This window comes from Thamnophis sirtalis, unplaced genomic scaffold (genome assembly GCF_051295495.1).
Source record: "Thamnophis sirtalis isolate CommonGarterSnake01/CBP01778 unplaced genomic scaffold, rThaSir2_p1.2 scaffold_3, whole genome shotgun sequence".
NCBI classification, from domain to species: Eukaryota; Metazoa; Chordata; class Lepidosauria; order Squamata; family Natricidae; genus Thamnophis; species Thamnophis sirtalis.
In genome coordinates this window covers 142,765,213-142,793,076 of record NW_028261383.1, presented here as the reverse complement: position 1 = coordinate 142,793,076, position 27,864 = coordinate 142,765,213, and the positions used below count along the sequence as shown (strand labels likewise).

Genomic DNA, 27,864 nt, shown 5'->3' with positions numbered 1-27,864 from the left:
ACTCCTGACAAGGCCCATCCCTGTGTCTAAATTTTTAAAATCAGCCAAGGCTGCCAAGGCTGCCATTGCTTGTTTTTGGTCTCTTTAGTAACCACCCTCTTGTACAAGTTTAACATAATCATGGCACATCACTTTTGGAAGCCATTTTGGGAGTCTGGGCCAGAGGTGGTATTCAGCCGGTTCGGACGGGTTCTGGCAAACCGGTAGTGGAAATTTTGAGTAGTTTGGAGAACCGGCAAATACCACCTCTGGTTGGCCCCTCCCTCCCACCCCTGCCGTTCCCTGTCCTACATTCCCTTGTTTTTTAGCTCAGCTGATCTGCCCAGCAGAGCAGATTGCTACACCTCTGCTGAGCTAAACAACAGCTCAGCTCACCAGCACCAACACCGAGGGCAGTTTTTGAGTGTTAAGCATGCATTAGGTCCATGTGCGAAGCCCATATGAAGCACGTTCTCATAGAACCATTAGTAAAAGATTTGGAATCCCACCGCTGGTCTGGGCCAAGCCTGTGGGGGGAAGACCACAGGTTTACAGCCTCCCCCCCCCCAATAGCCACTTCTGTAAGCTGTAACACTTGCAATCACCACATGGCATGTTCCCCATTTAAAACTCATTTCTAAAAAAAAACAAAAAACACCACCACAATTTGAGTCCCACTCTCAAGACTCCCTTGCCTACCTGAAGCTTTCCCATTTCTTTGTTAATCTCAGGAACAGCTGGTACTTTCTTCACCGATGCTGCCATTTCCTCCTCAAAAAGACGCACAGCTATTTTCCCCTGTGTGTATGTGGATGGGGAAATGTCACAAATCACTTCCTCTGAAACACATTCTACACTAAAAGTCTGTCAAGAACAGGCAGAAACATGAGGAGGATTTCCTCCCTGGTCCATTTTTGGCTGGGCAATGATTTCCAGACCTCAGCAAGCATCCCAGCATGGCTGCTATAATTTTGCCAGGCCTGCCAAAAGAACTTGGTTCCATTTATATTATTTCTGGTTTTAGTTTTAGGAACACAACCTTTTTTTAAAAACCCGAAAGGTCTTCACAATAAATTACTGTAAACCACATTTAGCTTATAAAAATTTAGATTAAAATTCTATATTTAACAAGTTTAGTTTAGATCAGAAATTCGGAAATCATATTTACCAAGAATTTCATAATTTGCAACAATAAAGTAGAAAGAATAAACAACATGTGAGCTACCATAAAACACAAGCAATGTTGTATTGGCCTCTTATATACAGTAATAACATGATAACATGATTATCTCCAAGTAAAATGAACTAACTAATCCTAACAAGAGTTATGTGGTCGGGCTGGCAGCAAACCTTAAATGAACATCAATGCATCTAATATCTGTGACATATTTTATAATAAAGCTTTAGAGTTAGTCTCGACTTACGACCACAATTGAGCCCACAATTTCTGTTGTTACGTGAGACATTTGTTAAGTGAGTTTTGCTACATTTTGCGACTTTTCTTGCCACAGTTGTTAAGTGAATCACTGTAGCTATAAGCTAGTAAACCAGTTGTTAAGTGAATCTGGCTTTCTCACTGACTTTGCTTGTCAGAAAGTCGCAAAAGGTGACCTTGGGAAACCACAATGGTCTTAACCATGAACCAGTTGCCAAGCCTTTGAATTTTGGATCACATGATCATGGAGATCCCGCAAAGGTCGCAACTGTGAAAAACAATCCTAAATCACATTGTTTCAATGCCGTTGTAACTTTGAAAGGTCACTAAACAAAATGTTGTAAGTTGAGGACTACCTGTACTTGTGGCAGATAGAAATAAGAAAAATTGCTAAACTGTTCAAGGAACTTTGGGCCATGCGTTAGAAGGCCTGAATGCCTGTGACACAAGCCCTCATTATAGACATATTGTCTGACCTGTGCAACACCATTGTTTGCCACTTACCCAGGGCACAGGTGCGTCTTCTTCCTTGGAGTCAATAGCTCCCATCTGTCCAGTGACTCTGTCCATCATTTTGACCTGAGAAGAACATATTAGAGGACAGAAATGAATGGCTCTTTATCTACCAGATCTTAGTAAGACATGGCAACTCACTCAAATTTCTTTAAAACCAAAATTTTGAGAATACATCCACAGAATGCTTACTTTTGCCAAAAGGTGAAGCGTCCAAATGATAAAATCACTCTACATCTACTTTCTAACTCTGAACCCAAGCAACCATAATGAGAATCAAATTATGGGAAGCAACTATTTGATGTGGAAGATATGTAGAGGCAGATAATTACTATTTGACAAATGTTTTTTTTAACTTGTGAAACAACCAGAGTCATGGGAAATAGGTTGGCATACAAATTTAATAATTAATAAAGTAATAAAAAATACTACTTCCCCAAAGAACAATAGAAAACTAATTCTTCTTACAGAAACATGTACCAGCTGATACAATGCAATGCCACAAGATCAGACATACCAACACATGAGCATCCATCCATGGGTGTCTGCCAGGGTCCAAATGACATATGCATCTGACACCCATCAGAAAAGTGATGTAACTTATATACTTGCATCAAATATTATGATAGATAAAGGTAAAGGTTCCTTTCATACATATGTGCTAGTCATTCCCGACTCTAGGGGGCAGTGCTCATCTCAGTTTCAAAGCCGAAGAGCCAGCACTGCCCAAAGACGTCTCCATGGTCATGGCTAAACACCAAAGGCACACAGAACGCTGTGACGTTCCCACCAAAGATGGTCTCTATTTTTCTACTTGCATTTTTACATGCTTTCAAACTGCTAGGTTGGCAGAAGCTGGGACAAGTAACTGAAGCTCACTCTGTTACGTAGCAGTAGGGATTCGAACCGCCAACCTTTCTGATCGACAAGCTCAGCGTCTTAGCCACTGAGGTACCGTGTCCCCCAAATATTATGATACCAGCTGATAATTACACAAATTGTATGATGTCATGATGCATCTCCATTTTGATACTGTGGCTTGTAATGGACACCCAGTTTAGAAAAAAAATGCTAAATTATGTTCTTGTGAGGTCAAGATCAATCTAGGTTTGCCTCCTTTCTAACATGTGGAATAGAGGAATCTGGACCAGCTTGTGAGCCAAAGTCTCCCTGGCTATTAGAAGCAAAATTGCCTAGTTTTCTGCCGCTATGTCTTTTTTAACTGATGGGTACCCACCCTTTTGTCCGTGGTACAGGCAGTATGACGTATTCGGTGACGTGTCCAGGTCGCACGGCGCTGATCCAATACAGGAGAAAAGTATTCAGAGAACGACTGAATGGAATCACAGAGAACTGCAAGACAGTACTTCAAAAGGGGCAAATCTAACAGGGGGGAGGGAGGCTCATCATTCAATGATAACAGCACATTGAGCACGCACCCAATTATGGCACTGCAGAAATGCTTCTGGTTATATGAAACAGTTCTGAGTCAAAGCGACCATCTTACTGTAGGACAGCTTAAAATATTTTAGTCTCTTTTGCCTTACCCTTTGGAGATGATAGCTTCAACAGTAAAAGATGGGGCATATCACTTTCCATTTGATATACGGGTAATCATCGAGCTTTGACCACAATCTGAACAGGAATTTCAAGTCAGGCCTAAATTTATTAAATTTTCATGACCGCTCTGAAGCTAAACATGTGGCTGTGAACCAAAATCCAGCGCTCATTAAGCAAACTGGGCTTCTCCAGAAGGCTTTTTTTGGGGAGTCAAAATTTGGCAAAAAATAAAAAAGGTTGCAAATCATGATCTAAGGACCACATAACACTGCAACCAGTCGTAAATGCGAGCCTGTGATCACATGATCGTGGGAATGGTGTGAGTGCAGGTTGCAAGTCACTTTTTCCAAGTAAGTCGGGGATTAGCTGTACACAACTAATTGAAAATATAACAGAATTTCCCATGAAGAAACTAAAATATTTGGGCCCGTCACTAAAAGCAGCAGTGCTAATCTGGTTATCACTGAGCAAGTGACATCACTAAACTGTCACCATCTTCCACCTGCTGACACCTACAAACTTTTTAAAGGTGAGGGTAAATGAAGGAGAACATAAAGATAATAATTCTATTATTACATCTATATGCATTGTAGGGGCAAAGCATATAAATTGTGAATTACAAATCCTAGCAGTCTCACCCAGTGTAGTAAGTGGTGAGGGATGGTGGGACTTATAGTTCAGGAAGCTCCAATGGGCCACAAGTTCCCACCCACAATAGAGAAGCAAGGAGACATGTTTGGTTTCAAGAGAAAGAGGGCTTTATGGATTAAAAGCCACCAATGTTGAATTATGCCTGAACAAACAAGAAACTAGAAAAGGTTATTAATATGGGCCAGGAGTGGACATATACATCTTACATATGGGCCAAAGTACTAAAGGATATCTTTGTCTCCAACCACTCAGCAGTGCTAAACATATGTGGGTTTATCAACCACCAGGTTATTATCAAGAACTAGCTGGACATTAGGGATACAGTTCAGACATTCTCAGGTAGATTGCCTCAAGTACAAACCAAGGGTTGAGAGTTAGTAATGGGAACTCTTCTGGCTAGTCCATAAGGTGACCATTCAGCATTGGAACACCTCCCAAATGGTGTATTTGTTTGCTGGGCTCCAGAAGCTTCCAGCTTCTCTAGAGCTGCAAAACAGGCAAGACGGAAGTTAGAAATCAGGGAGATGCAATCATGAAAAGCTCCAAAATTGAAATAGAGTTCCAACCGCTCTGTAAATGGTACCTTTAGGGCCTGGAGTAGTACGGCAGGACACACGGCCATACTTCCCTGCTGACCTAACAGTTGTGCGGGGCTGGGACAGAGCGAGATCTTCCCCCTAGGGACAGGAAACAAAGTCAGTGCCCAACAGTCACCACAGATGAAAGCTTCTCCTCCATAGGTTGAAACCTTCTTAGCAACCCATCAACAGCTACAGGTAGTCCTCAACTTATGACCACAATTGGGCCCCAAATTTCCATTCGTTAAGTGAATCACTGCACTTTTTAAATTAACTTCCCCACTGACTTTGCTTGTCAGAAGGTCTCCGAAGGGAATCGCGTGACCCAGGGACATTGCAACTATATTTTCATGGGATGCTGCAATGGTAGTAAGTTTGAAAAAGGGTCATTGGTCATTTTTTTCAGTGCTGTTGTAACTTTGAACAGTCACTAAACGAACTGTTCTAAGTCGAGGACTACCAGTAGACAACAGGGTTAGGAGAAGGCCCAAGGTGTACATATGCAAGGCAGGTGTCCTCCTGCATCTAGGAATAACCAAAACAAACCAAGGGATGTGGTGTTGCTCACCTGCACACTGTCGCACCTTCCTGATTGTTTCTGAGCATCTTTCAGCGGTACCCGCTGGGCCAGGCTCACTTTGCCTGTGGCCCCAAAGGTGGAGTGGCTCAAGCCTATGTTCAAAAGGATGCTTGCTTTCGCTGCTGGGTCTGGCGTGAACTCTTCCTCTGTAAGGATAAAAGATAAGGAGTGCCACCAAGTTAGCTTCAGCTGAACTACAGAGAGTCTTTGGGTTATGACCTAATTTGCACCACTTGCTAAGCAAAGGGGCCATTAAGTAAAACAGCATGTGGCTGCACGTTTTTAGTGACAGCAGTCCTGGCAGTCCCAGTCGTGGCCGTTAGGCAACAACCTCTTGCCTCTCCTGCCCCCTGCAGAGATAGCCAAGGAAACAGGCAGATGGGGTGAGGGTGGGGGAAGTTGGAATGGAGGCAGCTCGTGCAAGGCAGGAGAAGGTGACCAAAGGACACTGCAATGGTTGCAAGTGCAGGGCAGCCACCAAGCATCCAAATTTTGATCACATGACTATAGTGACATGGCAATGGCCACAAGCTTAAGGACTCAGCGTAAGTCCTCTTTTCCCCAGCACCATTGTAGCTTTTTCTATGGAGATTCTGAGTCATCCAGGTCATTGTTGTCTCAAAGGTGCTTTTTTTCAAGAGGCAACTGGACTTTTCTGGTTTTTCTTTGAAGACTTTTCCCTTGTTGAGGACTACTAGTAGACTTCCCTTGTCATTCAAGAAGAGACCTGAAGAAGCTTGACCCTTCAACCACACACACCCCGAAAATCCGGTTGCCTCTTAAAAAGACATTCTTTGGGACATTGTAGCTTTCAATGGTTGCTGAATAAATGGACATAACCAGAGGGCTACCTCTAGTCTTATTTTATACCAGTTTTCCCTAAACAGGTGATCATCCAATACTTTGGAATCAAGGTCACACTGGAGGGAAATTAAGGGAGCTAAAATCAAGCGCACCTGAATGGTCCCAGGTTGGGAAAAGCTGGTCTCTATCAAGGAAAAGCAAGTGTTGCTTGAAATCTCAATACAGGTAGCCCTCGACTTACAACTACAATTGGGCCCAACATTTCTGTTGCTTAGCAAAACATTCTTAAGCGAGTTTTGCCCCATTTTACAATCTTTCTTGCCACAGTTAAGTGAAACATCGCAGCTGTTAAGCTAGTAACATTGTTGTTAATTGAATCTGACTTCCCCATTGATTTTGATTTTTCATTTTGATTGATTTTCTCAGAAGGTCGCAAAAAGTGATCACATGACCCTGGGACACTGCAACCGTCACAAATATGAGTCAGTTGCCAGGTGTCTGAATTTTGATCACACGACCATGGGATGCTACAAGGTTGTAAGTATGAAAAATGGTCATACGTCACTTTTCTCAGTACCATTGTCACTTTGAATGGTCACTAAATGAACTATTGTAAGTCAAGGACTACCTATACCATCTTGAGATAATTTTGATGAATGCTATTCCCTATGAATGCTCTGTGTGCTGAGCAGGCCGGATTTTTTTATATGGTGACAAAACAAGTGTCAGATGAAGGCAAGAACTGGGTTGAACCGTTACTGAAAGATAAACAATTCATACTGTTTGATTTACACCAGGGGTGTCAAACTGCAGGCCATATCCAGCCAACAGGGTGCTTAGATCTGGCTCACGGCGGCTCCCTGGAAACAGCGAAGGACCAGCCTATGGTGCCTCTGCTAGCAAAAATGGAGCTTGAGAGGGCCACTCCGTTTTTGCTGGCAGAGGGTTGCAGGAGGCTATCGCAGCTGAAAACAGAGTTCAGGAGCCCATTTTCTCTGGCAGAGCACTCAGACCCCCATGCCATGGGCACCCCCCAATACAAGTGATGTCAAGCTGGCTCCCCCCCCCTTCCGTCCCACCCTGAGGTCAAATACAACCCTAATGTGGCCGTCAATGAAATCGAGTTTGACAATCGTGATCTACACTATCTGATTGATTTGTACTCTCTCACTGATATTGATAGACATAGAGAGGGGACAAGTTTAGGCTATACTCCAAAATAAAAAAGGAGAAGAGAATCTTCCCCATGGCTCAAGATCAGGGGTGTGAAACCCGCTTGCATCGTGGACTGTATCATGACATATCGCAATGTTTTGTTCCTTTGCAGAGCCGGGATGGGTGTGGCCTTTGCGGGCCGTATCCGGTCTATGGGCTGCCAGCTTGATAAGCCTGCTCTAGATCATAGAGAAGAAAGCAGTCACTCACCCTTCCAAGAGGTTCCTGCGATTTCCTTCCTGCCAACTGAACTGCTGTTCAAGAGCAAAAGCACAAAAAGTTAACAAGCATCAGAACTAGTGTGGATTTATGAGGCAATTCACAATGCGAGGAAAGGGAAGGCAAAGGTGGGAGTTTAAAAACTCTTTTTTCCTCTTTACTGAAAAGGTGAAAATACCTTCCTCCTCTCTGAGGTGCAAAAAACACTCATTTAAAAACCTGCAATGAAAAACTATGTTACTTCAAAATAAATTACTCAACATTCAGTTAGGATTAAGCCACGCTGAGCCCAGTGTGGCAACCAAGAAACCTATACAGGTGGTCCTCAATTTGCAATCACAATTGGCACTAGAATTTCAGATGGAAGTTGAGACAGTCGTAAGTCAAGGCACCCACGTGACCTGATTTTACAACCATTTTAATAGCAATTGTTAAATGGATCACACCGTTCTAAGTCTGAATCCATTCTCCCCAATGGGTGGGTTTTTGTTTTATTTTTTGCTGAAAACTGACAAAAAATATCACATCATGATCACATGACTGCAGGACCTTACCACCATTCCAAAATGTGAGCCGGTTGCCAAGTGCTCAAAATGGGGTCATGTGACTGTGGGAAGGTTGTGCAGTGTGTCATTGTAGGATGGGCAGAAGTGCTTTACAAGCTGCAAGGTACAATGGCTGAGGCCACAGTAACCGCGAATGGTTATTAAGTGAAAGGTCATATGTTGAGGTCTACCAGTAGCAAGCGGAACTACCAAGACTTCTATTTACTACAAACATAATCCACCCATCCAAACCCCAAAAAATCACGAGGGGAAATTTGGCCCTTTTCTCACTTTTGTGTTGGCAGCTTGCCCCCAGCAACGTTGTTCGGCTGTTTTGCCTCCAGACTGGACGCTGAACTGTCCCTTTCCACGGTCCTTGTGAGTTGGTTCGCCTTTGCCTTCTCCACCTGACAGAGATAACAAATGCTAGAGCCACAGGGCAGCAACTCCTCAGCACAACTCCATTAGGTAGCAGGAAACCCAAGGCAGGGAAGAAAATGAGCAAATAGATAATGATGTCTATGGAGATTCTCAGTCATCCAGGTCATGGTTGTCCCAAAAGTGCTTTTTTCCCCGAAGAAGCAACTGGACTTTCTGGTTTTCCTTTGAAGATGTTTTGCTTCTCATTCAAGCTGAAGAAGCTTCTTGGATGAAAAGCGAAAGGTTTTCAAAGAAAAACAAGAAACTCCCGTTGCTTCTTGGGGAATAAAGCACCTTTGGGAAAAGTAGATCCAAGACCACACATGGCAGGCAGGCAGGACTAAGGAAAAAGAAACCTAGATATAAACATGGCAGTTCCCATAGTAATGTCCAGAACCAACACATAACATATTTGTATGTGGCCACACGGGGTAGACACAAATGCATACAAAGTATGAATAGGAATATGTGCATGTGAAGGTGCATACATATAGGTAGGTAGTCCTTGCCTAATGAGGCTATTGGTGTAGTGAACGTTTGAAGTTATGACAGCTCTGCGAAAAAAGTGACTTAGAAATAGTCCTCACATTTACAACCAATGCAGCTTCCCTACTGTTACTTGATTGCAATCTGGGCATTTGGCAGTTGGCTTGCAATCACGTTATCCCCATTTGCAATCTTCCAGCCGGTTCGGGTAGCAAAGCCACTGGGGAAGCCGGTAGGAGGTCGCAATTCAGTCACATGATGTCTGGCTTAGCGGTGGCCTGCTTAACTGTGGTAGGAAAAGGTCGTAAAACCGGATGCAGTCATGGAAAGCCTCCCTTAACAAAGCCAAATATCATCAGAGGCCTATCAACCACAAATACCTTCTGAACAGCCAGCTTTACCAGAGGATGCTGTTAAGTGTACCAGGTGAGCAGAAAGGTGAGCACAACAGAGGAAATCTGGTGAGGTTACTTGCCAGGCAACAGGGCAAACATTCTGATTAGCAATAGTTGGCTGCAGAGACTCGGTCACCTCTGTTCTCAGATGCAGAGAAAGTAGAGAACTTTATAATACTGTGCCCCAACACTGACTAGAAAACTGATGGATTTTAATTTACCCTTATTAAATGAAAGCTGTGAGTTGTTGTACTACAGAGCCTGATGCTGACCATTCAACAGCCTTACTTTGAAGGGTTTGGGGGGCGGGGGTTGCTGGTGTTTCCACATGCAAAAGAAAATCAACTACCTACCCCGGGCTTCCAATTCTTGAGTGTGGTTGACAACGTTTTAAGTTGTTGAGTATTTAAGCCAAGGCTCAAAGACTGTGGGCGATCCATATCTGTGAACAAGAAAAAAAAATCAAATGGATGATAGCACCAGTGGTTTCAGAACAATTTTCCAATGCATGTAAGCTTCAAATATTTCAAAGCCCTGGTTAATTGTATCATGGGAACTTCATGAATAAATATTAAGACATTGACTGAAGCCTGTTTTCCTACACAAGGGAAATCCAGATTACCGTAAGCCATACCTGTTGAAGCAGACGTAGAGATATGGGACATGCGAAAAGGGTTCATCGCAGGAGTCTCTGTACCCAGGGAGCTATGGGCATTCTAGAGAGAGAGAACACACAACCACATCCAATTTTTAAAAGACAGTGCTTGGATGCCTGGTACCTCTAGTATTTATTTATTAAGCAAATTTATACAGGTGGTTCTCAACGTACAGCCATTCATTTAGCAACCGTTCAAAGTTACGACACTGAAAACAGTCACTTGCATCCGGTCCGCACGCTTACAACCATTGCAGCATTGCCAAGGTCATATGATCAAAATTTGGGTGCTTGGCAATCAGCATGTGTTTCGGACAGATGCAGCATCCTGGGATTATGTGATCGCCATTTGCAACTTTCCCAGCTGGCTTCTGACAAGCAAAGTCAAAAAGCCACACTCACTTAACAACCTCATGATTCACTTAATAACTGCTATGGCTCTGGGCTTTGTTAAAGGCTATGAGGAGTTTAAACTTAATATGGGACAATAAAGGAAGGCAGTAAAAATGAACAAAAATATAGATGTACCATATTTTTGGAGTATAAGACGCACCTTTTCCCCCCAAAAAAGAGTGAAAATCTGGGTGTGTCTTATATACTGAATACAGCATTTTTCGCCTACCAAAACCCCACCCCCTTCACCAAAATGGCTGTGCAGAGGGTTTGGGAGGCTTGCAAAGTGCTCCTGTGGGCTGGGGAGGGCAAAAATGAGCATAAAATGGATCTCCCCCCCCCCAGCCCCCAGGAGCACTCTACAAGCCTCCCAAAGCATCTGCATGCCCCCCCCCTTTTTTTTTGCAAAAAAACAAGGCGTGCAGAGGGTTTGGGAGGTCTGCAGAGTGCAAAAGCTTTTTTAAAAAAATTTACCTCTTCAAAATCATGGTGAGTCTTATACTCCGGAGCGTCTTATAGTCCAAAAATATGGTAATATGCCCCAATTTAAAAAAAAAAAAAACTGGACTGAACAGAACAATTTGAAAAGCATCCGATTTAAACTGGATAGGAAAACTCAGTAATAATCAGAATGGGGGGAAATGGGAATCTGAATCAATTCATAGTTAAATCAGTAAAAAGAGAAAGGATGCATTTAAGAAACGCTGTACTTATCATTCTTGCAACCTTAGAGTACTGTCTAAAGTCAAGAAAGAAAAACAAGATAAAGAGGAAACTGAAAAGTTATGTTGACAAATAGGGAATAAAGTAAAGATGGAAATGAGAAGAAGGTCGTAAAATTGGATGTGACTCACTCAATACCCTTGCTTGCTTAACCCTGGTCTCAACTGTGATCCTAAGGCAAAGACCGCCTGGAAAAACACGGTGACTCTGAACAGCTTACAAAATTAAAAGTCCACAATACAGAAACCCATTAACACTCTCCCCAAGTGGCAAAAAACCCACAATCAAATCAGCCACTTGATTGGCTCCGTGTCAACATGGGGGGGAGGGTGTCCTTAAGAATCTTGTGTTCAGGCTCTTCTGGAAAAGTAAAAGGAAGGGACCAATCTTATCTCCAGGGAATATTCCACAGGAAGGGAGCCACCCCTGAAAAGGCCATGGATCTGAGGCCGAGGACTTCATTTAAGTCTACCTTTCCCTCTGTTCCAGCCACAAGAGTTTTTTTTTCTAGGTTTAGGAAAACGGCAAGCAGGATCCACAAAGAAAAGAAAATATGCATGGTCTGAATCCTTTCCCCCAGTAAAAAAAAATACTTATCTATTAATTTCATTTATGTCATGTCCATTCACTCCAGTAGGCTCTAGGAGGCTTACTAAATCCAGTTACACAGCTGAAATATTTAAAAGCCTCAAAAACATTAAACAGGACTGCCCAGACTAAAAGCAATACAATAAAAACCTGACAAGGCTCCCACAAACATAATAATGTTTTGTGAGATGGACAGCTCCATAAATCAATTTAATAAATAAAATGAAAATAAAACCAGTCTGGGAACAAAGCCAGGTTTTAAAGGCCGTCCTGAAGCCACATCTCTGTGGGATGCTGTTCCAGAGGGCAGAGACAATGTTTAATAAAGGGGACTTGAGGTGCCCCCACTCTGTGTGAAAATACTAGACAGGCAAAATACCAGACAGAATTGGAAATAGGCAGCCCCTCAGATAGCTGGCCCTGATGCCATGAAGGGCTTTATAGGTAATAAACAATGCCTTGAATTGCACCTAAAAGTCAATTAGCAAGCATAGTGAAAAGCCTGTTACTGCTCATATCGCTGCATTTTGAACCAGCAAAGATGGCCTTGAAGGATGGCCCTGAGTAGAATGGTTTAGGTTTAGGTTTAATAACATTTATATGCCACCCAATCCCGTAGGACTCCGGGCGGCTTAAAATACAAAAATAATCAAAAAATAAAATAAGATACAGGGAAGAAAGATAGATATAAAATACGACACATCATGCACTCCATTCTAAATGGGGCTGGACCATATTTGGGGGTCAACAGCCCCAGGCCTGCTGGAACAGCCAGGTTTTAATGGCTTTCCAGAAGGCCAAGAGAGTGGGAAGGGTCCGGATCTCTGCGGGTAGATCATTCCACAGGGCCAGGGCAGCTACAGAGAAAGACCTCCCCCGAGTAGTCACCAACCGGCATTGTCCAGTTGAGGGTATCCGGAGGAGGCCCAGCCTGTGGGATCTTATGAATCGTTGGGAGGTATGTGGCAGGAGGCGGTCCCGCAGATATCCAGGTCCCAAGCCATGTAGGGCTTTAAAAGTAATGACCAGCACCTTGAAGCGCATTCGGAGACCGATGGAAAGCCAGTGCAGCTCGCAGAGGATAGGTGTAACATGGGTGTACCTAGGTACACCCGATATCGCTCGCGCGGCCGCATTTTGGACCAATTGTAGTCTCCGAAGACTCTTCAGGGGCAGCCCCAAGTAAAGCGCATTGCAGTAATCAAGCCTAGAGGTGACGAGAGCATGGTGACCATTTGAAGTGCCTCCCGGTCCAGGTAGGGCCGCAGCTGGTGTACCAGGCGAACCTGGGCAAAAGCCCCCCGTGGTCACAGCCAACAGGTGGTATTCTAATGTCAGCTGAGAATCCAGGAGGACACCCAAGTTGCGGACCCTCTCTGAGGGGTGAAGAGTTTCTCCGCCCAGGCTAAGAGATGGAATATCTGGTCCATTCTGGGGGGGCAACATCAATAGCCACTCAGTCTTGTCAGGATTGAGTGCCAGCTTGTTTATTCCCATCCAGACCCTGACAGCCTCCAGGCACTGGCACATCACTTCTACCGCTTCGCTGAGTTGGCACAGGGCGGACAGATACAGCTGGGTATCGTCCGCATATTGGTCGTATTTGATCCCATGCCGACGAATGATCTCACCCAGCGGCTTCATGTAGATGTTAAAAAGGAGGGGGGACAGGACCAAGCCCTGAGGCACCCCATACTTTAGGGGCCTAGGGGTCGACCTCTGCCCTCCAACCAACACTGACTGCGACCTATCTGAGAGGTAAGAGGAGAACCACCGTAGAACGGTGCCTCCCACTCCCACTTCCCCCAGTCGTCGCAGAAGGATACCATGGTCGATGGTATCGAAGGCCGCTGAAAGGTCAAGAAGCACCAGGATAGAGGAATGTCCTCTATCCCTGGCCCGCCAGAGATCATCGGTCAGCGCGACCAAAGCAGTTTCGGTGGAGTAACCAGGCCTGAAACCCGACTGAAAGGGATCCAGATAATCTGCTTCATCCAAGGTCCGTCGGAGCTGAAAGGCCACCACTTTCTCAACAACCTTCCCAACGAATGGGAGGTTGGAGACTGGATTGTAATTTTTAAGGATAGCTGGATCCAGAGAAGGCTTCTTAAGGAGGGGTCTTACCACCGCGTCCTTTAGGGGCAGCGGGAAAGATCCCTCCTGAAGAGAGGTATTAACAATCCTCTGGAGCCAGCCTCCTGTAACCTCCCTGCTGGTCGAAACCAACCAAGAGGGACACAGGTCCAGTAGACAGGTGGAGGCACTCACAGTTCCCATGGCCTTGTCCACTTCCTCAGGAGTAGCAGGCTGGAACTCGCTCCAAGAAATCTGATCAAGGCCCACTCTCGGCATCTCTGCAGGTACTGCCCAAGTGGAGTCTAGGGCCGTTCGAATCTGAGCAACTTTGTCCGACAGAAACTGAACAAATTCCTCGGCTCTTCCCTGCAAGGGTTCATCCGCATCCCTCCCTTTCAGGAGGGAGCGGGTTATCCTAAACAGGGCAGCCGGGCGGGATTCTGAGGACGCAATGAGAGCGGAGAAATGCATACATTTTGGTTGGTTGGTTGGTTTATTCGACTTGTATGCCACCCTATTCCCGGAGGGACTCAGGGCGGCTGACAAACCAGAAGGGAAGGATCACAATACAAAAAGTAAAAAGACAAAAAACAAACAACAATACAAAACAATTTAAAAAGTCACAACACGCACAATAATTCGAGTAGGGGTGGAACTCAGGAGCCCCAGGCCTGCTGGAACAGCCAGGTGTTAACGGCTTTTCGGCCACCTGAATCGCCACTAGATAAGTCCTGATAAAGGCTCTTAATTGTGTTCAGTCAGATTCGGATTTACTGGCCCTCCAGCATCGCTCTAGGTGTCTCTTTTGGCGCTTCATCTCCCGAAGTTCCTCGGTAAACCAAGGGGCCCTCCTGGATCCACTGCTGCGGAGAGGCCGCAAAGGCGCAATCCGATCAAGAGCCTCGGCCGCCGCTCTGTTCCAAGCAGCGACCAAGGATTCTGTCGGATTGTGGGCAAGGGAGTCAGGTATTTCCCCAAGCTCCGTCTGAAATCTCAAAAGATCCATCAGGCGCCTGGGGTGGAACCATTTAATCGATTCCACCTCCCTGCAGTGGGGTAGTAGTTTCTGAAAATCAAGCCGCAGTAGGAAGTGATCTAACCATGATAAGGGCAAGGTCTTTATGCCCTTCAGTTCCAGATCACATCTCCACTGCTCCGAGAGAAACACGAAGTCAAGAGTGTGTCCCGCTGTATGAGTCGGGCCTTGAATTACCTGGGTCAAGTCCATGGCTGTCATGGAAGTCATAAACTCCTGCGCCCCATCTGAGCATTCGCCAAGAGATGGCAGGTTAAAGTCCCCCAGTACAATAAGTCTGGGGAACTCAACCGCCAGTCCAGCTACTGACTCCAGTAGCGAAGGCAGGGCTGTTGCAATGCAGCTGGGAGGTAGGTACATTAACAACAGGGCCACTTGATCCCCAAGGTCCAACTTCACCAGAAGGGACTCACACCCGAGAGTCTCCCGAGCAGGGATCCCACGAGGTGCTAATGATTTCCAGATGACAACTGCCACTCCCCCACCCCTTCTTTAGTGTCGTGGTTGGTGCAGCACCTGAAACCCTTCTGGGCACATTTCCGAGAGGGGGACTCCTCCTTCATGGCCCAGCCAGGTCTCAGTAATACATGCCAGGTCTGCCCCCTCGTCTAGTATTAAGTCCCGGATGAGGGGAGCTTTCTGAATCACAGACCTGGCATTTAGCCAGTTGGGGGGAGCAGAGGGCCTTCCTACATGCAGTGAGCACCCCCACTCGTCCAGAGTCCAAAGCACTGTAGGGTGGAATTAAACAAGTGCTGTCCAAGATGGTATTCCAGGGGCAGTCGTGGGTAGTAATAGTCAAAGCGACTGGAGTTGAGGCAGCAAGTCCAGAGTTCCTGGGATTACGATTAAAGACGACTGGATATTCAGAAGCCCAGATGGAAAGGAGCCAGATGACAAGCAGGGGGGGTAGAAAAAGGCTCCACAGCAGCGATGATGGGCTGAGGGAGAAACTCACCAAGGGAAGAAGTCCAATCAAACAGCCGACGGAAGAGAAAGGAGGCAGCGTTAATGCAAAGGCTGAGCCAAACACAGAGGGGGGGAAGGGGCGTCCGGAAGGGCGATGGCAGCGGCAAATGTAGCCAGCCGCCCAATTTGCCCAACCTCGGCGGGCGCACAGGTCGTTCTCTGCCCCTCCGGGGTGGTGGCAATCCAAACAGGTCCCCAGGGGCTCAACAAGCCGGGCGTGCACAGTCAAAAGATGTTGCAGGCACCGAGAATTAGTAGAAAATGCCACCATCATCCGCACGCTGCCGCCATCAAGCGGCAAAGATCCCTTCAAAACCACTGAGAGTTGCGAGACCTGAGATCATCCGGGAATGATGACCTCCCCAGCAAACTGGCCTCTTCGGGTCCCTCGGAACTCAATCATCCCCGAAGACCTCTCCAAAGGATTATACTGCCTCTTTGTAAGGTTTCCCAGCATTTTCTCCGTCAGCTTGAAACGGAGCGGAAAGCGGAGCAGCCATTCTGAGCTCGCACATGGGCAGTTTTGCAGTGGAATAGTTCAATCCTAAGGCAAGCAAAGCTGGTGTATCGGTGAACGTGCTGAGCTAGAAACCAGGAGACGATGAATTCTAGTTCCTCATTAGGCAAGTAAAGCCTGCTGGGTGACCAGCCAAACCCACCTCACAGGGTTATTGTGGGGGGGAAATAGGAGGAGGAAAAAGTGTTGGGTATGAGTCACAGCCATTCCATCTTTTCAGAATTGAGCTAAAGTCCCGAGCCAAACAACCTCCAGACAGAACATCAAGAGCTTCACTTGTGCAATCCAGAGTGGAAATGTGTGTGTGTGTGTGTGTGTGTGTGAGAGAGAGAGAGAGAGAGAGAGAGAGAGAGAGAGAGAGAGAGAGAGAGAGAGAGAGAGAGAGAGAGAGAGAGAGAGAGAGAGAGAGAGAGAGAGAGAAGAGAGAGATGGAGAGAGAGAGAGAGAGAGAGAGATGGAGATGGAGAGAGAGAGATGGAGAGAGAGAGAGAGAATTCTAGAGTTAGGCATGCACATTATAACTGGGGTCACACTTCATGCTATATTAAAAGAAAATTTGTTTGTAATCATGACAATGTATGAATCTAATTAAGAATTTTGCATTTGTACATCATTCCCAACTGATATTGTGGCTGGAACTAGAACGTTTACAAACATCCCACACCCAAGGGGGAGAAAAAAGGTAAGGTTAAGGTAATATATCACCAGATGATCCCCCCAAAGGTGCTTTTTCAAAAGGCAACTGAACTTTTGTTTTTCCTTGAAGACGTTTTGCTTCTCATCCAAGAAGCTTCCTCAGTTATGAAGTCTTCTGAAATCAGAACTGAAGACGTTTCTTGAATGTGAATGAAATGTCTTTAATGAAAAACAAAGTCCAGTTACCTTTGGAAAAAGCACCTTTGGGACAAACATGACCTGGATGACTGAGAATCTCCATAAACATCTGCAGATGATGATGATCATATTTTCTCTGTTAAACCATAATGGCAATTAACGGTCATCATTAGTTTTGAACTACTGCATAAAGAAACAAGAAGTGCCTGGCTGGATATCTGTACTGCTCCATTTTAACTCAGTAAGCCAGAACACGTAAAACAAGTGAGCCAGGAGAATTCTTGCCCATGATGGAGACTTACCCCAATGCTGCTTAAACATGCTTTCTTCCCTTTCAGAGGAATTCGCTGGGCTAGGCTGGGCTTGTGTGCTACACTCACCATCTGGTGGGTCAGCCCTGTGTTGGATAGTATGCTAGCAAGAGCTTCTGGGTCAGACACAAACTCGTCTGAGTTCACTTCTGCAAAGAAAATTAGGATTTGCATTAGCCACACAGTTAAGGAATTGTGTTCGGGAGGAAAAGGCCTCAAGCAATTAATTATACCAGATCCCAAGAATAGAGTTCCTAAAGTCTGCACCATTTTTCCCAAGCTGGATTCAAATGCAGAGTTAGAAAGAACTAGATTTTTTTTAAAAAATTCTTTCATCTCCAATTGAAAACACAATCCACGTAAACCTCATAGCCTACCGTAAGAGCTACATCATCCAAGCGTGCTCTGTCAAAAACAGAAGGGGATTAAATCAAATCAAACCTTTATTAGGGTTAAAGAGCAGCAGAAAGGGAGATAATTTATCCATGCAAAAAATCTAATTTCAAGACTGATCTGGATAATTTAAAGCAGTTGACACACAGCAGCAGTGGCCTCATCCATAACACTAAGCCATATGTGAAGTTACCATTGTCACTTAGTGTTAGTTACAAACCAGTCCTCTTTTTTAAAAAAAACACATCCTAGTACTACATTTTATGCTGTTGATTCAAACTATTACCACCAATTATTGTTATGATTAACCACAATTCCACACAACCCAACAAGCCATGGATTATCAAGTACAGAACAAGGCTCCTGAGGCCAGGCTCTTCTTGAAATATGCGGGTTTGGTTTGGCACTGCAGGAGGACATCTGTGACTCACAAAACTTTGCTGAAAACATAACTTCCTTAATTCCCAGCCATTAGCAACACTGCCTATGTCAGTGGGAGTTGAAATTTAACAAACCAACTCCCTAACTTAAAGTTACTAGTCCATCACATCCAAAGTTAGCTGCCTACCAATGCCTAAGCAGAGAGCCAAAATTCTATCAAGTGATGGCTCATTCAATCAAGTTTAAAAGGATGTATAAAAACTGATCCATCTCAACAAATAAATAGACTTGTTTGCCACCCATCTCACCTAGAGCCAACTCCGGGTGGCTTACAAACATTAAAAGCCAATAAAACACTGCAGCAAGAAACAGTACAGTACGTAATAATTTACAATTAAAAGGTGGGGAGGAAGGGAATAGGATGCACACAAGAGTGAGGTGGGATTTTGTCTTAACCCATTAGCCACTTCCAGTGTGATGTGCTCCCATTGGGGCTCAGGCCAACTGGCAGAGCCAGGCCTTCAGGCCCTTACGGAAGGTCAGGAGGATGAATGTGGAACAATATACCTTTGCCAAGAGACACATCACCTTTATTCCTACAACCGGAGGTGGTTAACTGCATGTCTGATAAGGGTTCCCTTGTTGGGGTCTTGGGGGGTAACCCAGCTGCCAATTCCAGGACTGGATTGGAATGAGCCAATGTGCAAGTCCTTGCTTTGGAAGAATATGGCTGCAAAGAAAACAAGAGGATTAAACTCAGGCTGCTATTGTCTTCCTATAAAAACATTCCCTAGTGGTAACCTAGTTAGAGAAGAGCAGAATCAGCCTGAAGCCAGGTTCCCCGCTCCCATATAGTAGCCCTTCTACTCCAAGCACAGTATCCTTCACTGAACAACCAAGGCCCAAAACAGAACTCCAAAGGACAGTGTGCCAAGCACAATTTATTTAATTACGTTTATAGCCCGCCCCGAATGATTTATAGTCATTCATCTATAACTATAGAGCAAATGTGTGTTTATGTACAGTGGGGCAAAAAAGTATTTAGTCAGCCACCAATTGTGCAAGTTCTCCCACTTAAAAAGATGAGAGAGGCCTGTAATTGACATCAAAGGTAGACTTCAACTATGAGAGACAAAATGAGAAAACAAATCCAGACAATCACATTGTCTGATTTGGAAAGAATTTTTTTGCAAATTATGGTGAAAAATAAATATTTGGTCACCTACAAACAAGCAAGATTTCTGGCTCTCACAGACCTGTAACTTCTTCTTTAAGAGGCTCCTCTGTCCTCCACTCATTACCTGTATTAATGGCACCTGTGTGAACTTGTTAGCAATATAAAGATACCTGTCCACAACCTCAAACAGTCACACTCCAAACTCCACTATGGTGAAGACCAAAGAGCTGTCAAAGGACACCAGAAACAAAATTGTAGATCCGCACCAGGCTGGGAAGACTGAATCTGAAATAGGCAAGCAGCTTGGTGTGAAGAAATCAACTGTGGGAGCAATAATTAGAAAAAGGAAGACATACAAGACCACTGATAATCTCCCTCGATCTGGGGTTCCACGCAAGATCTCACCCCGTGGGGTCAAAATGATCACAAGAACAGTGAGCAAAAATCCCAGAACCACGCGGGGGGACCTAGTGAATGACCTGGAGAGAGCTGGGACCAACGTAACAAAGGCTACCATCAGTAAAACACTACGCCGCCAGGGACTCAGATCCTGCAGTGCCAGATGTGTCCCCCTGCTTAAGCCAGTACATGTCCGGGTCCATCTGAAGTTTGCTAGAGAGCATTTGGATGATCCAGAAGAATGTCATATGGTCAGATGAAACCAAAGTAGAATTGGTAGAAATACAACTCATCATGTTTGGAGGAGAGAGAATGCTGAGTTGCATCCAAAGAACACCATATCTACTGTGAAGCACGGGGGTGGCAACATCATGCTTTGGGGCTGTTTCTCTGCAAAGGGACCAGGAAGACTGATCCGTGTACAGGAAAGAATGAATGGGGCCATGTATCGTGAGATTTTGAGTGCAAACCTCCTTCCACCAGCAAGGGCATTGAAGATGAAACGTGGCTGGGTCTTTCAGCATGACAATGATCCCAAACACACCGCCTTGGCAACGAAGGAATGGTTACGTAAGAAGCATTTCAAGGTCCTGGAGTGGCCTAGCCAGTCTCCAGATCTCAATCCCATAGAAAACCTTTGGAGGGAGTTGAAAGTCCGTGTTGCCCAGCGACAGCCACAAAACATCACTGCTCTAGAGGAGATCTACATGGAGGAACGGGCCAACATACCAGCAAAAGTGTGTGCCAACCTTGTGAAGACTTACAGAAAACATTTGACCTCTGTCATTGCCAACAAAGGATATATAACAAAGTATTGAGATGAACTTTTGATATTGACCAAATACTTATTTTCCACCATAATTTGCAAAAAAATTCTTTCCAAATCAGACAATGTGATTGTCTGGATTTGTTTTCTCTTTTTGTCTCTCATAGTTGAGGTCTACCTATGATGTCAATTACAGGCCTCTCTCATCTTTTTAAGTGGGAGAACTTGCACAATTGGTGGCTGACTAAATACTTTTTTGCCCCACTGTATCTGTACACACACAAATGAAGTTATTATTTTGTGTTATCATATATGCCAAACCATTAGCAATGTACAAGTAACACTGTTACTAATAATGACTAAAGATGTACAAAGCAGCATTATTTTGCTCAATACAATCACCCCACTCCAGTTGGACAGAAACAGCACTGTGACATTGAAAGAAAAGCACTCTGCATGGAGGACTCTGAGCAAACCATTAGCTTCATAGAAATGTCACTGGGACATGCTTCCTTTGGGGAGCCCCATGGAAAGCTCATTTGAAGCAAGGCGCCCCTTCATAGCTTCACATCAATTCTGACAATCAGGGAGAGATATGGTGAGAATCTGGGTCGGGCTATTCATAGGGAAGGTTGAGCCGTTGTTTGATACCAATCCTGCCTGGACCCTGAATTCAAATTAGTACATAATGAAGGGATTTGATTTCTTCTATGTGATCTCTCATGGGGCCCCCTGGACTTCTAAGAAGCTCCAAGGAATGAAATGGCAAGACACACTTAGAGAACGACTGAAGAAAGATGAAGTAAAAATATGGGTAAGAGCCCATATTAGGACTCCATGCAAACTGATTAAGGCACTATTATGTCCTGTTACCTGGGATGTTTCACCCAGAAATTAACAGGATTCTGAAGACTGTTAACTCATCTACCTGGCATTTAGGGGAATGCCTCTCCTGGTAGTTAAGGATGTCCAGAAGGTGTTGTGCAATCAGGTCTGTGGGTCCAAACCAGAGGTGGGTTTCACATAAGTTTACCACTGGTTTGCCCGTACACCAAAAATGTGAGTGCTCACATGCGCTCGCTTTTTGAGCGTGCATGCCTTCTGCACATGTGTGCAGCCTACCACATGTGCGCTTTGCTCTCATGTGCAACTTGCACACATGTGCGCAGCTTAGAAAACATGGGTAAATAGGACAGCATAAAGCCAGGGCAGGTGGGCAGCTCACCTGCAGGTCGCCACTACCAATTCTCCTGAACCAGTCCAAACCAGCTGAATATCACCACTGGTCCAAACCTGTTTCTAGAGAAGCCTGTTGAGAAGGCAAATTGCAATTTCCAGGTGCAATTTGAGGTATTCATTTTGTTCTATAAAAGACTTTCAAGGCATAGACCCTAGCTGAGCAATTGCCTTTCTCCCCACTCTTTCTGCCTAAATAAAGTCAGGTCCCATTTTTAAATCAGTTTCATCCGATAGGACTCAGATGATATGCCCTCTATGTTATTGAATCTGCTCATTAGAATAGGATCTCCCTGAAAATGTGATCCCCAACCCTGCTGTCTTGAAGACCTGGCTTTTTATCCAGACCCTGGGTTTGAACAATAGGTGCTTTCTGGAAGAACTGTGCATAAGTTGAGTGGTACTTAGTGCTCTCTGGGTTTGCTAATTTTCTTGCAGATATTTGTAGATAAACAATATCTTCATAATATGCAAAACATACAAAACACCTCGCCATCAACAATCAGTACCCAGATAAGCATAGATTTCCAAGATTAACATCAGATCAACAATCAAGTAAACAAAACTCCAATCATGAAACTGCCAATCAAGATGACAACTCAATCAAAGAACCTCTAAGACCATCCCAACTAACTAGAAAACAAACCCCACTCCATACCAGCACTGATGATATATTACCTAATTTGGGAAATGAAATGTCTGCAAGAAAACTACCAAGCTCAAGGAGCAACAAGGATCCTTCATTTCAACCCTGAATTACAAATATTTTCCTTTATTGTATATTGGTTTTTGGGTAATCATTTTTTGGTGTGTTTTTTTACTGGGCAGTTTATAATACATACACTTCCCAGTACTGTTTTGAATAGGGCAGCCTTGTAGAATTGATTCATAATGAAACATACAGCCAAGTACCAAAACGAACAGAAACTTAAAACCACACAAGCCTAAGTCAAAAGCGAATCCATCAAATTCTCACCTGTGGCTGGGATTGTCTCCACTCTGGAGCGTGTCTGATTTTGGAAAGCACCGGGATCTTACTGCTGCTCAAAGAGCCTGCAGCTAGCAAAGTGTTTTCCTTCCAATCTGGCTTGTCTCGGGTCTTCGGAAAGGGCAACGATACTTGTTGGTTTTCCTTTCCTACTGGAGCCATTTAGGATCCTGTCTGCCTGGGTTTGCACCTACATCAAAAGCAAGCAAGCAGTGTAGCAGTTACCAGGGTGGAATACAATGTGAATAGTCCAGTATGCCTTCTCCCACCACCCCTAGTCGTAGTTTCTCATTTATTCGCTGTGCATTTTTGTTTACATCCACTGTTATCAGCACTACTTGATAGTCAATTACATCTCTCCTAATCCCAGCGCTTTTACAAGGATACAATTGAGCGAGTCTGAGATATTTCATGAGAAGAGTCCTCCACACCTCTGCTCGCAACAGAATATCTTATACCACCAGGCTTGAAATTTTGGGCTTAGACAACTTAGAACTATGCCGCCTTTGGTCTGACCTAAGTATAGTACATAACATTAATTGCTACAATGTCCTACCCGTTAATGGCTACTTCAGCTTCAACCACAATAACACCGGAGCACACAATATATACAAACTTAAGGTAAACCATACCAAACTCCAAAATATGACTTCAGCAACAGCACTACCTGACTCTGTGGTTTCTTCCTCAAACCCCCAAATCTTTAATCTTAAGACTGTCTACTGTTGACCTCACCCCATTCCTAAGAGGTTTGTAGGGCGAGTGCATAAGTGCACCAACGGGTCTACTGTCCCTGTCCTAATGTTCACTTTTATTCATATTCATTTCACGTATCCATAATCTTGTATATACTTCTATTATCCTATACACGTTTGACAAAACAAATAAAAATAAAATAAATGTTACAGTAACATTCTCGATACTTCGAGAATGAGGAGGAACTGGGTTAATTCAGTTAATGCTTTGTGGAATAACCCACGAAACTCTCTGTGGTGTTTCTATGACAAGACATCATCCTAGTTACCACAACAAATAAGTTACCTCCTCACCCCATTTCCCCCCCCGCAGCTCCCATTCCCCTCAACACCCATTCTCCCCATTCTCCCAACACCCATTCCCCCCAACACCCATTCCCTCCATTCTCCCAACACCCATTCCCCCATATCCATTCCCCCAACACCCATTCCCCCATACCCATTCCCCCCCAACACCGAGAGGAACCGAAGTTTGTAGCTAAAAGTGTCAGCGGACGGTTTGACCACGGCGTAACGGTCTGGCTACAGCTCCGCCTTCTGCTCTACACCGTTTCCCGAGAGGGGAGGGGAAAGGGGGCTTCTCAGGTAAACTCTGCTTATGCATCGCCATCACCCCGGCCAGTTTCAGTCGGAGGGGGACGGGGACGGGGTCACCCTTCCTCCCCGTGCTCACCTGCTCCGGATCATCCCCTCCGCTAGCAAAGCGAAAGAGGCGTAGCCGCCGGCTCAGTTCATAAAGCAGCAGCAGGCGCCGATTGGTCCTTCCGAGAGATCACGTGGTCTGCCACAGGAGGCGAGGCTAGAACGCTGAGGGGAGTTCTGGAGCGGCCAAAGACCGGAAGAGGACAAAGGGAGGCGTTGAATGGCTAGAATTAAGCCACGAGGGAAAAGGGGGTGGGGCGAGGCTCTCGGGGACTGGAGTTGAGCCCAAAGTTGCAACTTAGAACAGGGGTCTTCAAATGGTTCTGCGTGAGAAAACTTTGGTGGCCCGCAGAAAAATTATTTGCGTTTTTATATTGCACTAAATATTATTTATCTTTTTAAAAAAGTTATATTGGGGGATTTAAAATTATGACTTTAGTGGTCTCTGAGATCCGAAAGGTTGATGACCCCTGACTACTAATACTACTACTATTACTACTACTACTACGTGGTTTAATCTTTGGTGAGATTCACAACCTTTGGGGCTAGTTGGTAGCTCAACAGCTCGAGTCCTAACGAAGGATCTAGGAACTGTTAAGGTAACGTCGGAGGATATAAGCTGTTCCAAGTAGGGTGGTTTTTTGTAGAATCAGAATGTTCAAGGCTGATAAATTTAGAATTTCCAAATAGCAAGGTAGCCCTTTGGGTATTGCTCCACAGTAGCACACAGCAGCTCAACTTCAATTTGCAAGTCCCAGTACTTTGTGATTTTTTCTTGCTGTTTATCTTCAATTCGTGCATCTCCAGGTATTGCAATGTCAATGAACCATACTTTTTTCTTTTCAACTATTGTTATGTCCACTGTGTTGTGGGCCAAGTGCCTGTCAGTCTGGATTCTGAAGTCCCACAAGATCTTGACTTCTCAACCTGATGGTCCTAGTGGTTTTTGCTGTCCTCAAATCCAAACTTTTGGCACAATTTCCAGTGAATGATCATAGCAACGCGGCCATGGCGTTGTCGGTAGTCAGTTTGTGAAATTTTGCTGCACCCACTGATCAAGTGGTCGACTGTCTTGTCTTTCTCATTACAGAGGCGACATTTGCTGTTGGTGGTAACATGTTGAATTTTTGCCTTCATGCAGTTTGTGGCTAAGGCTTGTTCTTGAGCTGCCAAAATAAAGCCTTCTGTTGTTGTTTTTTCAGTGCTCCTGATCTTAACCAGTTCCAAGTTAGCTTTTGGTCAGCTTTGCCTTCAATACTTTTCAAGTATCGGCTATGCATAGCTTTGTTTTTCCAATTTTCAGCTCGCTTCTCAATTACTTCTTTCTTATATTCAACTTTTGACTTAACTAAGTCTTTAAAAGGCCTCCTTTATTTACTTCCTTAATCATTGGTTCTTTACTTTTCTGGATGTAATCATTCAAGCTGTGTTTTCCTTCTTCCACAGTCTGTTTTACTTGTAGGAGTTCTCGACCACCCTCTGCTCTTGGTAGATATAATCGGTCAACATTGCTTGCCTGAGAATATATCTCTTTAATTTACTGTGTGTGTGCTTACTCACTAAACTGCTTGGGAGGGGAGTTTGTGACCTGGAGGATTTGGGGCGATATTGCTATAACAAGTAGAGTTCTGCAATAGAGATACTCTACTTGCACCAATTGCTCTGTGTGTGAGTTGAATCAGCATTTTCTTTCGAATGCACCTTATTATAATAGAGAATAAAACCAGGGCTTCTAAAGTTATAATCTGAGAGCCAAATCATACTAATGATCCCTTTTCACTAGGTTTTGGCTGCTTATGAAATGTGCTTTAAGAGTTTTTGCCAAGCAAAATGAACAATGACCTATAATCCAGCAGCTGCTGGACCATTGAGCCCAACCCTTGCTTCATGCAAAACTATTTAAAAGTCCTTTTTTTTCTCTCCAGGTAGGCTTCAATCTCTCTGCAGACATTGAATCAGATGTATATTGACCTTTTTTTCAAGTTGCTTATTAGACTAGGATGAAATTCTGGTATCTTGTCTAAAGTATAGCATAAAGCCAAAGCTTTTATACCTTCTCTGTTTTTGCATAATTCATGTGTTTGATTTTTAACTGTTACACTTTTGATGCTTTTGGAGCTTTATAAGCTACACTCAACTTTTGCTAAGTCAGTGTTTCCAGAAAGTAGCTTAGCTAGTATTTAATCATGGAGTTAAGCCAATTTATTGAACTGGCTGCTTTGGGGCCATATGTGCTGCTCAAAGTATTTTCTGTCCAGCTATTTGAACTACTGAACTGAAAGAGACAGTTCATCAGTATTATGTCAAGCCATGGTTTTTTTAATTATGGTTTATTAGCTAAAATTCAGTTGGTTGGGTTCACATGTACAACCATTAGAAGCTAGGGCTTAGTGCAACGCATGATCAGGTCACAGAAAAGTGTTAAAATGGTAGAGAAAATTAATGTCCTTTTTGTGTTGCTTGACAAATCCAAGTGAAGAATAGAGATTTTCAGCAGCCTCCAAGCTTTAACAAAAATTAAACAACACCAGAGCTTGGAGTTCTGCAGGGAAGATTCTGTTGATAGTCAACACACACACACACACTAAAAATAGGCAGCAAGACACTCTTCACATTAAATTTATTGGCTGGTTCAAAGCATACGTGGCCTATTCCACACACTGACCATGGGCATCACAAAACCAACATTATTCAGGAGAGATCAGGAAGCACCAGGAACAGAATGACTGCCGCCCTCCCAGTCTCCACGTATCCTTCTTCTTCACCAGAATATGTACTGTGATGGGTTGAGTTGTTACCTGGGCAAACTACATCATCTTTCCCCAAGCTAGATATATTTAATAAAGCAAGCCTAATTGCAAGGAAAGGTGTTCTGGAGAGCCAGTTGATGTGGATATCCAAGGACAGGAAGTGGGATCAACAGGATTAGCATAGCAGGAGCGGTGCAGAGATCCATTGGCATGGGAAGAGTTAGCACCAGGAATCTCTACTAGCTCTGCAAGGAACACGGAAATTGGTACCAAAGCCCATAAAGGATAAGCCCAGAGTTTTTCAAAAACCCTATCATTTATTTTTTTGGGATAAAGGGGAGAAAGTGCAACATACCAGAATCCAAACTGGAGTTCTGTAATGTGCCAGAGACATTTCTAAGGAATTGACCACAGGAAATATTATTTAGGCCCCTCCGCCCTGTACAGAAATGAGTATTGTATGCGGCTGTCTACAAGCAAATGCACACTGGGAGGCCAAGAAGTAAAGCTGAGTAAAAATGGCAACCTCAAAGTCTGTTGAGCTGTTTCAATGCCATTCCTACCTTGCCAGATATCTCAAGCTCGGAACCCATTCTGAGTCATGGAATAGCCACTTTGAAGCTTAAGTGTGTTAAAGCTGGCAAGATTTACGCATCCTTGCAAGGGAACAATGCTGCTGTTTTCTCAACGTTTTAAGCCACCATGCTTACTATCAAATGATGCTTTATTTTCCTAGTTAATTTGTAGGATTGGTTTGGCTAGGAAAAGGGGGAAATGCTGTGGTCCGCATGGGGAAAAATTCTTGCATTTTATAATGAAAGCCAACTTCAATAATGGTCTAAAATTTAATTTTGTGTAGATTATATATAATAAAGTTGTTTCAATTACACACAAA

At 44.2% G+C, this 27,864-nt stretch overlaps 1 protein-coding gene and 1 pseudogene across 2 annotated transcripts in view; both read right to left on the bottom strand.

Annotated features, from left to right (window-relative positions):
- The window catches only part of TROAP (trophinin associated protein), a 30,643-nt gene extending 6,337 nt beyond the window's left edge, over positions 1–24,306 (bottom strand). The window contains exons 1-14 of one of the 2 annotated variants that reach the window (XM_087710292.1): positions 24,251–24,306; positions 22,811–23,012; positions 18,824–18,986; positions 17,474–17,631; positions 10,015–10,096; positions 9,734–9,822; positions 8,371–8,486; positions 7,526–7,569; positions 5,285–5,442; positions 4,722–4,815; positions 4,500–4,624; positions 3,165–3,224; positions 1,919–1,993; positions 679–777 (exon numbers count right to left, since the gene is read on the bottom strand). In XM_087710292.1, coding sequence (XP_087566418.1) covers positions 679–777; positions 1,919–1,993; positions 3,165–3,224; positions 4,500–4,624; positions 4,722–4,815; positions 5,285–5,442; positions 7,526–7,569; positions 8,371–8,486; positions 9,734–9,822; positions 10,015–10,096; positions 17,474–17,631; positions 18,824–18,986; positions 22,811–22,984 — 1,437 coding nt within the window. In that variant the 5' untranslated portion in view covers positions 22,985–23,012; positions 24,251–24,306. The remainder of the gene's footprint in view (positions 1–678; positions 778–1,918; positions 1,994–3,164; positions 3,225–4,499; positions 4,625–4,721; positions 4,816–5,284; positions 5,443–7,525; positions 7,570–8,370; positions 8,487–9,733; positions 9,823–10,014; positions 10,097–17,473; positions 17,632–18,823; positions 18,987–22,810; positions 23,013–24,250) is intronic. The other variant, XM_087710293.1, reaches the window with a different exon arrangement.
- On the bottom strand, positions 12,178–16,094 carry LOC148048212 (uncharacterized; annotated as a pseudogene).
- Positions 24,307–27,864: the final 3,558 nt, after the last annotated feature.